Source organism: Notolepis coatsorum (genome assembly GCF_963971535.1).
Source record: "Notolepis coatsorum genome assembly, chromosome: 1".
NCBI classification, from domain to species: Eukaryota; Metazoa; Chordata; class Actinopteri; order Aulopiformes; family Paralepididae; genus Notolepis; species Notolepis coatsorum.
In genome coordinates, this window is record NC_140165.1 from 214691550 (window position 1) to 214702522 (window position 10973).

The 10973-nt window shown below is 42.8% G+C and overlaps 1 protein-coding gene across 1 annotated transcript in view; it reads right to left on the reverse strand.

The window, feature by feature from the left end:
• The window catches only part of sacs (sacsin molecular chaperone), a gene marked incomplete at both ends in the record, with an annotated part of 59796 nt that extends 49047 nt beyond the window's left edge, over positions 1-10749 (reverse strand). The window contains 2 exons of the mRNA XM_084319828.1: positions 7196-7346; positions 10727-10749. Of these exons, the coding sequence (XP_084175954.1) occupies positions 7196-7346; positions 10727-10749 (174 nt within the window). The remainder of the gene's footprint in view (positions 1-7195; positions 7347-10726) is intronic.
• Positions 10750-10973: the final 224 nt, after the last annotated feature.

Below are 10973 nucleotides of genomic sequence, written 5' to 3' on the forward strand. Positions count from 1 at the left end.
AAACAAGTTCTTACTGTAATCCTGCCATGATATAAACACAAAATTGACAATGTCAAGTACCTATGGGCAGTTTCACTTTAGTATTATTGAGAAACTTAGCAAGTTTAGTTTCAAGTTTCTTTAATAGTTGTCATACAGAAGTACAGAATACTTTTATACAAAATGCTTCTTACTGTTATGCTCCAGAGACTGTGCTAGACAAGATAAGTATGAAATAAAATAGTATAGCATGTAAAATAGAAGTAAAAATAGAGGTCACAGTGTTCAGTATAGACATATGTACAATGTTCGATGCAGAATAGAAGTAACTGAGTTACCATACAATATACAATATACTATGCAATGTACTAATATACAATACTATATAGTGCAAAGCAGAAATGGGATGAGGTACAATTTAGGTACAATTTACAGTAAGGTGTACGAGTTGTAGTGCAAATCCTTTACCAATAAATATAAAGTGTGTTTAGGTGATCTAAAGTGTGGAGAGTGGGTGCTGCAGTGTGTAGCACTGTTCTGCATCCTCTCACCAAGCTCTAATTTAATCCAGTGGGGCACGTGTTGTAACTTTCAAAAGTCATAATGTCCTTGTCCAAAGAAAAAAGAAGCTCACAGTATAGTCTGATTGGTTCTCTGTGTGTTCTACTGAAGGAATGATCACAAACTAACTGTACATAGTATCAAATGCCAGAAGGAATTTCCTGGATCTCGAGTTATCTAGGTTGCCCACGATACAAGATAAGGTAGAGCCAGGGTTAAAAACACATCCTTGTTAATTCAGGCAACTTGACCCGTCCCTGGCCCCAAAAGACTTGCCCTGTCCCTGTCCCCAAAAGACTTGTCCCTTTTCATCAGCAAGAGCTGAAGCAATAATAGCACATCCTGAAGGAAAGGATTAGCAGACATTTTCACATTACTTGAAGCATCCATGCAGATGCACCGGTAACTGTACACCGGTAACTTAGCCTCTACTGACTGTGGTGGTTTTCAGTGGTCAACACAACCGGACACTCGGACAGTAGTCAAAAGACGGGTACAAAATAGTACTTGTATCATCATAATAGCAACAGGCAACAGAGGACCGTCGGACGTCATGGCACGCTTTGACACAGGGTTCCTAGAATAGGGGATGTGTGTGTTGAAATACTTTCACAATAAGAATAGCAAGAACATAGTCAACAACTCCAACTATTATAAATAAAGGGGGGGTCTATTCAAGAGCTGATGTCCCCCATGTGTAACTGCATGCAACTGCTACACATTTCCTTTGTCATAATCACAGCACGGGCCTACTTCACTCTCCCTCCTTTTTCCCTCACGTCCTCCACACGCTCCTCTTTATCCCCCTCTCCATCCACTGCGCACTCCTCCTCATCCTCTCTTTCTCCAGTCACCCCTTCCTTCACCCTCATACGCCCAGCTGTATTCCATCCCCCTAATTCACACGTGGTCAAGCACCCCACTCTCCACAGCTGCACTCAATCCTTCCCTGATGGGGGGACTATTTCTACACCTCGACGCTGACCAGAAGCTGTCGTGGTATTAATTACCACTGCCCAGGTACGACGTCTCTGCCGAAAGCTCTGCTGCTAGATACCCACTGTGTATTTGCTTGCTCTAACCCGTTTCTCTCCTGTGCCCCAAAGGACCGCCGTCCCTGCCTGGACATCACCTGTTCCCGAAGAGGAACACTTGTTCTCCCGCTGCAACCCAGCAGCTCCCAAGACAAGCACCAGGACCGCTTGCTCGCTCACTGCCGCCGCGGCAGCCACAAGACAGAACTTAACCCTGTTCTATTTCCCCCCAATTCCTGTGTTGCTCAATTGACATTAAACACCCTTGAAACCGCTCCTATCTCTTCTCGTGTATTCAGCAATTGGGCTGTGCTCCAGACCCCAGTTCTCACATCCTTACTAGTAAACAGCCTAAAATGTGATGTGCTTCTCTCTTCTTCGTATTAAGTCAGATTTGAGCATTACCACAACATGACTGACCAACACTAGTAGCTAGTAGACAAATTCATTACTCATCTATGAATACATTATAATTGTAAAATAACAGTGTCATGTCATAACACATTCATAACACATAAACAAACAATGTGTTGTTTAGGAAGGTGAGTAATACTTAAGCAATAATATACAATGATATGACATTCAGGCACTGATGTGTAGATAAGCACATCAGTGCCTAAAATTACGGTATATCAAAATTTTTATTAATAACACTTGTTTCTGCTGTTTTGCTGTGGTATGATGGAAGTGTAGTGCTAAACAAAAGGCGTTGCTAGGTTACTAGTGCATTAAGTTACTTGTTGCAATGTGTTACTCAGCCAATCACAATGCAAGATCTGAACTTACTGTAAGTATAATGTGACCTCACGTCCTATGTATTTCAAGGGTAATGAAGACGATGGGTGGGTATCATGTAACTTACGAGACAGAGGTGGTATGCCTAGACTACACCACTGACTACAATACTATATAGTGCAAAGCAGAAATGGGATGAGGTACAATTTAGGTACAATTTGGATGTGTTGTGATCCAAATGCTTTTTTTTATCTACTTTTTCTCCCCATTTTTTCTATTTTTCTCCCATCCCAATTTCGTATTATGCAATTCTTCCCTCCCCTGTCTCGAACGTTGTTAGACCATGCCTCCCACTGGTCGGCTGCAATGTGGACGAAGCCTTGCATCACGTGTCCCCTCCGGTACACGAGGAGGCATCCGTCACATCTTTTCACCTGTACAGCGCGATCTCTCAGTGGCGAGGAGTAACGCGTGGGAGGCTCACGCTTCCCCCGATACTTCCTGATTCTGCTGCACAGGCGCACCAACCGACCTGTAGGAGTCGCTGTCCTCAACGTCCGATCCCCACCCACCAGCTTTCCCACCCCCTAATACTGCCAATTGTATTAGTATGAACGACCAGCCAAGCCGGAAGCAACGCCGAGAGCTGGGCTCGAACCCAGCATCTCCTGAGTTAGTGGCGAGCGCCTTGCCCACTGCGCCACTTAGCCGCCCTGATCCAAATGCTTTCTAAATGGCTGGTTAATGTTGCCTATTGTTTTATACAAACTTGCTGATGGAACTAAAGCTCGCTGTTCATTCAAATGTGAGTCATGTATTTTCTGCTATTATTTGCTGACCCAACAGATCTCTCTCTGTCTGAGAGAGTCTCTCTGTCTGAGAGAGTCTCTCTGTCGGTTTCTCCTTTCCTTTGAAAATGGGCTTTACCCTAACAAGGAAGAATGCATATTACGTGGTTGACATTTTAAGTGTCTTTCCCCATTCGGCTATCAGGCTTAACTCCTTTTCATTGATTTAAGAGCATCGTTTGACTCAGAGGCCTAAACTGAAGAATGTGTTTGGAAGGTATGGAGTTTGGACTAAACGTGTTACTGCCTTTCAGTGTCCCCTTAAAACAAGACATTCCCCGGCTAAGTATGGACACTGGTGCCGCGCCAGCTCTCTCCCCAGAGTGCCGCACTTTTATAATTCAATCAGTTGAAAGTGGAACGCAGCTTACATGAAAAGACAGCGAGGCACTATCGCTGGAATGGACGTAGGTCTCAGTTGTTTTCTGAAAACTGCTTGCTTTACAGTTCTTCACACCTCACATGATTAGAGTTAAGAACTTAGAGCAGGCCGGCCCAAAGTAGAGCCGAGAGTAAAGTCCAAAGTAGAGCCGAGAGTAAAGCCCAAAGTAGAGCCGAGAGTAAAGTCCAAAGTAGAGCCGAGAGTAAAGCCCAAAGTAGAGCCGAGAGTAAAGCCCAAAGTAGAGCCGAGAGTAAAGCCCAAAGTAGAGCCGAGAGTAAAGCCCAAAGTAGAGCCGAGAGTAAAGCCCAAAGTAGGGCCCAAAGTAGAGCCCAAAGTAGGGCCCAAAGCAGAGCCCAAAGTAGTCCAAAGTAGAGCCAAGAGTAAAGCCCAAAGTAGAGCCCAAAGTAGAACCCAAAGTAGGGCCCAAAGCAGAGCCCAAAGTAGAGTCCAAAGTAGGGCCCAAAGCAGAGCCCAAAGTAGTCCAAAGTAGAGCCAAGAGTAAAGCCCAAAGTAGAGCCCAAAGTAGAGCCCAAAGTAGGGCCCAAAGCAGAGCCCAAAGTAGTCCAAAGTAGAGCCAAGAGTAAAGCCCAAAGTAGAGCCCAAAGTAGAACCCAAAGTAGGGCCCAAAGTAGGGCCCAAAGTAGAGCCGAGAGTAAAGCCCAAAGTAGGGCCCAAAGTAGAGCCGAGAGTAAAGCCCAAAGTAGGGCCCAAAGTAGAGCCCAAAGTAGAACCCAAAAGTAGAGCCTATTTGGTCTATTTTTATGGAGTTGAACTATTTGTAAAGTAACTTGCCTGTTACAAGGCACAAACACACTGACATTAGACACTGTTATTTACTTGTTACATTTATTTACAAGGCTAGCCATATCACTGAAGAAGGACATAGTTCCGAAACATGTCTGTTTCCAATTCAGGCTGCCATTAAAACTATTGAACCTGAGAGTGCTGGTCCGGCTATCCTGCTTTTGTTATATTCAACTTTATGGGATTACAGCACCCAGTGTCAGAACTTGAGAGCGCGGTCTAACTTGACAACTTGTTACATTTATGAAATGATCAATGTAACAATATCCGTCCCACGGCCCACCAGCCGTGCTACATTTCAGACCCTTGGCCCTCCTCGTCAAAAAGCCCCTGCCTTAGACCACGAGAAGTTGTAGACGTGTAGGATGGTAGTGTTGCAGTATAAACTTGGCTCATCTGGGACTAGTTTGTGGGGGTGGATTGCAGCTAATTTTTGAATGTGAGATCAGAGGAGCAGCCAGGCAGTGAACACCACCTGCTCCTGTGCATCAGCCAAGCAAAGAGAGAGAGGAGGGGGGGGGGGGGGGGGGGGGGTCACCCCGGTCATGTTGAGGCTACACTGTACTAACAACCACAAACAAGTCATGGGTATGTTGATACCACTTCTGACAGAAAGTGCAATTAACCACCTTTAAAGACATTTGCTGCAAAATCAGATATTCACCATTTAAAGAAATATTGAAAGTCTTATAAAATAACTGCTGCCATCCAAGTCAAACACAGTATGAGGTGTTTTGTTATAAGTATTAGTTATCTTGAACATTTTCCTTTCAAATACAATCTGCGTTTTTGGATCACAATTCAGGTTTGTCTTTGTCAGATGTTAATAATGGACAAAGCCCAAAGAAAACTGAATTTTACTTTCAACCACTCAAGATAGTAATGCGTTATAGTCATGCTTCTCATAACATGAGTCAGACCCATTGGAAGGCATACCGTGGCAGTCAGTCACACTGAGCTAAAACTGTATTCCATGTACTATGGCTGGCAGGCCCTCGGCGTGGTGGTTATATGTTTAATCCCCTGTCTTAGCCCCGTTCCAGTGAGCTCTCTTTGTGCATTCATACGATACCTCATAATTCATTGTGACATCATCCAGGCCGAGCTGTGGGCCTATACTTACTTTAAATAGGCTACTTTGATCACTGGCCATTCTATCTGATTTAAGCAACTCCAAAAAATAAAGCGGTACTAGTAATCCACGTTGAGAGGGACCTTTAAAGGTTAATTAGACTTATTAGTTTGACCACCACCACATGTGGTCCGAAGATGAGAGGGAGTTCACCATGTCTAAATCAACTAACAGGAAAGAGTGTGTGTGGCAGGGGGGGGGGGGGCTTCACTTAATCCTAACAATGAGTAGTATTTCCAACATCAGCTCCTTTGGAAAGCTATCGATTGTTGGCAAGTATCCATTAAGAAACTCACAAATTCTTCCATTATTCATTTGTTGGCAATGATAGTTACAAATGCGCAAAACTGACTAACTTAAAGGAGAATATCTCCTCCTGTGATGTCATCAGAGGACAATGAATCCTTGTGTTGTGTTAAATAATTTGTGTTGAAATGATGCAGATGAAAAAATAGATGAGGATTGCAATGGGGATTGATATTTTTCACCTACACCATTTAATTGTTAATTGCTGTAATTAACACAACACACGGATTCAGTGTCCTCTGATGACATCACGGGAGGCAATATTCAAGCTCATTAACTCTCAATAACTGTCAAACTAAATCAATGTGAGCAAAACAGTTAGAGCCTTGGGATATGTGTGAGATTATGTGCAAAATAAATCTGCGTTGTTTTTTCGGTGAAGTGCCCATTTAAGCCAGGGGACAATCAGATTGGAATACAATTTTTTTTTTGACATTGAGTTAACGATGGAGAGGGAACAAAATGGCACAACAACAAACTCATGTCAGGAGTTATAATCATATCCATGGCGACAACAACAAACAACAACAATGGGAAACATTTACTCAGGCTGGCTGGGGTACAATCACCCCTGCAGCCAATCACATGTCTCCTATTAGAACACCAACATCTTTCTTTTTTTATTGGGTTAGACAGAAAGTCTATTGTATGAAAGTGGAGCACATCTTTCCTAATATCTCGTGTACTTTGTTGTACAGTATCAAAGAAGTTAGTCTATCATCTCCTGTAAGTTACAAAACAATGAACAGAGCGGCGTCAGAGATGCACAATGGGAAGAACAATAAGACTCACAAATAGGGTATAGAAAACAATGAAAGGTCCTGTTTGCCATGAATCTAATGAGGCTTGGCCAGCGTGCTCTGGTAGATGTCTGGCATCTCTTTTGGTCTGATCATGGCATGTCATGCTGAAATGAAATGTTCTAAGCACTCGTTCTACCACCGCAGAGCCACAGGTTAAATTCCCGGCAACAGTTGGTCAGCCGTCCCTACGAACACAATTGGCAGTGTCCGCGGGTGGGTGAGTCCTGGTCGTTGCAATAGTGACTCCTAGTGGTCGTCGGGGGCCTCCACGTGCGTTACGCTCTCCCAGTGATACTCCTAGCTGTCAGGTGAAAAGAAGCAGCTGGCGACTCCACATGTATCGGAGGAGACACGTGGTAATCTACACCCTCCCCAGACCGACAGTAGGGCAGCGTAATGACCAGGGGGGTATTGGTATAACGACTAAATTGGGAGATGGGAGCAAATGGGAAAGACTTAAAAAAAAATAAAAAAAGGGTTCCACCCCAATTTACATTACTGTACAAGTACATATTATATGTGTCTTCAATGTACTGTTTTAGGAACTACTTAAATATGCTCTTCTTGAGCAAAAAAAGAAAATGGCTGAACTGTACACTTCCATCACTTACCGCCTTCCCATTGTGAGCCAGCTGCTGCTCTGCGACGGGCAGGTCTGTCTCCTCGTAGATAAGTTGCTTGATGTCTCCGACAGCCGCAGAGGGAGCGACCTGATAGCATCTGGGCCCAAGGTACTCGTGACAAACTGTCACCCATGGGGACCTGAGAAACACACACACACAAAATTCGTATTCGTGTTTAGCCTAGACGTTGGACAAGGTCAGGCGTTATCACGTGCCAGACACCCATCACGTTCACTGTTAGTGTATTTATTAGGGATGAGTTCGAATATTCGAATTTTCTAATAGTCGATGCCAGTCTCCACATTCGATTTTCATGTCAGAGTCGAATTTTTTTTTTTTAATATTTAATTTTATCTTTATTTTTTTTATATAAAATACTTTTTTTTTTATTGAAGCAAACCATTCTTATTTAATTCTTTTTTATATTTAGAGGCAGCCTAATTTATCTAAAAGATGCACATGCTACTGTTTCTGTTTGTTTATTAAAACCGATTGATAGGCCAATGCAATGCTGTTATTATAGGCTACGATGGTGAATGGTGTCATTTTGATTTATTGTCGGTCAGCTGAGCCAATCAATGTTCTGAAGGATTATCTGAACTTCAGATTCTGAAGTGCCTATTTATGTGCAATACCCTTTGATTTTAATGATCCATTCTATTAAAAAGAATAACTGAATTTAACTGAAACTGAACATTTTAACTGAATTTAAACTGAAACAGAAAATAACAATATATTTTTAATATAATTAAGAAATAAATTTAAAGATTTAATAAATAAATAAATAAAATTGGGGGGGGGGGGGGTCGAATATTTGAATATTCGATCTTAACAGTAGACTATTCGAAAATGGTTTTGGTCAGTCATGCACATCCCTAGTATTTATGCTGCCCTCTACGCTCACCATGCACATCAAATTAATAAGATTGCATTTTGTATTCGATCCAAAACCGGTTAGACTATTCAACAAACATCGCTTGGAGACACAGAGGACCAATCTGGTGTTTGTCATTTGAAAAAGAAGAAACATAGTCAAAACACAAAACACGAAACAAAGCAATTCCAATTCCTCTGCTTTTCTCATGGGTTAGACAGAGGACAATATGATGACAGCATAAGATATTATCAGGGTGAAAAGGGTGGTTAGAGGGTGTTGCAGTTGCAACTGTTTCAGGCGTAAATTTAGAACGCAGGAGGGCCAGGAGGAGCCCCAAGTCAGCCGACATGAGGGACCTGGTGGTGGTGGTGGAGGGGGCCTGTCTGCCCATTTAGGGCTTTAAAAACCAACAGGAGAACCTTAAAATAATTTCTACACTGTACAGGTAGAGAGACTAGAACGGGACTAATATGGTCCCTCTTTCGTGTACCTGTCAGTGTCAGGAGCCTGGCTGCAGCGCTTTGTACTAATTGCAGGCGGGACAGGGATGACTGACTAATCCCAATATACAGGGAGTTGCAGTAGTCTCTAGGTGAGAGGAGATGGATGATAATAGTAATAGTAATAGTAGTAGTAGTAGTAGTAGTAATAGTAGTAGTAGTAGTAGTAGTAGTAGTAGTAGTAGTAGTAGTAGTAGTAGTAGTAGTAGTAGTAGTAGCAGTAGCCTAGTAGTAGTAATAATAGTAGTAGTAGTACAGTAGTAGTAGTAGTAGTAGTAGTAGTAGTAGTAGTAGTAGTAGTAGTAGTAGTAGTAGTAGTAGTAGCCTAGTAGTAGTAATAATAGTAGTAGTAGTAATAGTAGTAGTAGTAGTAGTAGTAGTAGTAGTAGTAGTAGTAGTAGTAGTAGTAGTAGTAGTAGTAGTAGTAGTAGTAGTAGTAGTAGTAGCAGTAGCCTAGTAGTAGTAATAATAGTAGTAGTAGTAGTAGTAGTAGTAGTAGTAGTAGTAGTAGTAGTAGTAGTAGTAGTAGTAGTAGTAGTAGTAGTAGTAGTAGTAGACTATGATTTAGACTATTATCATATTGGAGTGCCTTGCTTCCAGTATTGGTTAATGTTATGCTGCTCAAGAGGAAACATAACCCCTAATCAATGGCATCTGTTATTGGCTCATTAGCAGTGGGCTTCCTGTGTCCCAGATTTTAGTTTAATTTTAATGGTAGCTTGGTACACAATGGCACAAAATAGCAACACTAACAATCTTCTTTAAGTAGAATCTGCAACGTGGGCGGCTACGTGGCGTAGTGGGCAAGGCGCTCGCCACGAAATCTGGAGACGCTGGGCTCGCCTGTTCGAGCCCAGCGCTCCACATTTGCTTTCAGTTTAGCTGGTCGTCCGTACTAATACACATTGGCCGTATTAGGGGGTGGGAAACTGATGGGTGGGGATTGGGCGTTGTGGACAGCGACTCCTACAGGTCGGTTGGTGCGCCTGCGCAGTAGAATCAGGAAGTGTCGGGGGCAGCGTGAGCCTCCCACGCGTTACTCCTCGACACTGAGAGATCGAGCTGCGCAGGTGAAAAGATGCGACTGCTGTTACCTCAAGTACCGGAGGGGACTCGTGCTATGTATGACTTAGTCCACATTGCAGCCGGCTTGTGGGAGGCAAGAAACAGCGTCCGTGACAGGGGAGGGTTAAATTGGATGATACGAAATTGGGATGGGAGAAAATATAGAAAATGGGAGAAAAAGTGGATCAAAAAAAAAAGTAGAATCTGCAACGTCGTCATAGCGACCTCTAGGCAAAAGATCCCCTCTTGGTATTGCACTTTGTTTACATCTTGTGTTTTTGTCCAATGTGTGGGATGGATTTCAGTGGGTATATAGGCCTAGGGGAGGTGCTGCTACTGCTCGTCACAACTCAGGCTCTGCCAAGAGGTCTGGAGAAATTCACAGTAAAATAAGTTACTAAACTCCAACCCACACGTCAGACCAAAACACAAAAGTAAACAACGCACAATACCAAAAGGGGCTCTTATGCCTGGAGGTCACCGTTTGACGGCCTTACAGATTCATAGGGATAATATTCTTTCATGGTCAGCATGAAAACTTTCATGAATCCAGTTGCTGGTCTATTCTGCCACTGGCTCCATCTTATTGAGTGTAGCACTTTTTAATAAACAGTGTGAGCTGCTCTTTAGAGCAACAACATTGCTATGCAACACAAGCCAATTGATTAACCTGTCAACCAGCTAGCAGCAATAAAGTAAAAGATGTTGCTTATTCAGCAGCCACCTCCACTGTAGATCCACTACATACAGTAGATCAGGTGGGTGTGGCTTCTACAGATGATGGCAGGCAGGGAACAAGCATGTTCCTCATACAAATGCAGTCCATTCACCATTCCTCAGACACAGCTAAAGTGAACCTGTAAGCCATGAGAGGAATAGGCTAGTTATTACACGATACTACAGTATTTGCTGTTAATCAAGGATTTATTGAGGTAGCCTAAATATTAGTCATTGGGCTGATCATTAATTTCTAACAAAACATGGGGTGTTAATATTAGGATGATGGGAGAGAATATTAACTTTGATAGGCTAAACACCATCAATCAGTTCTGCATACTTTTTGTTTATGTAACTTACCATGGGTCTGGACAGTTAGCCATCTCTTGCATGCCTTTTCTTGCCATGTCCCCGAGTATACATTCATTGGACTATCTTCTGCACTGGGCGCAGGCAAACTCCATCCGGAAAAGGGCTGTCGGACAAAATAGGAGGGCCGTTAATTTTCTTCAAAACACCTGTCTATTTTTTCTCTCTCTAAAAGACAATACATAAATAATCATTATGTGTTAGAGTAGACCACATTGGGCTGTAGCAGGACTTCGGC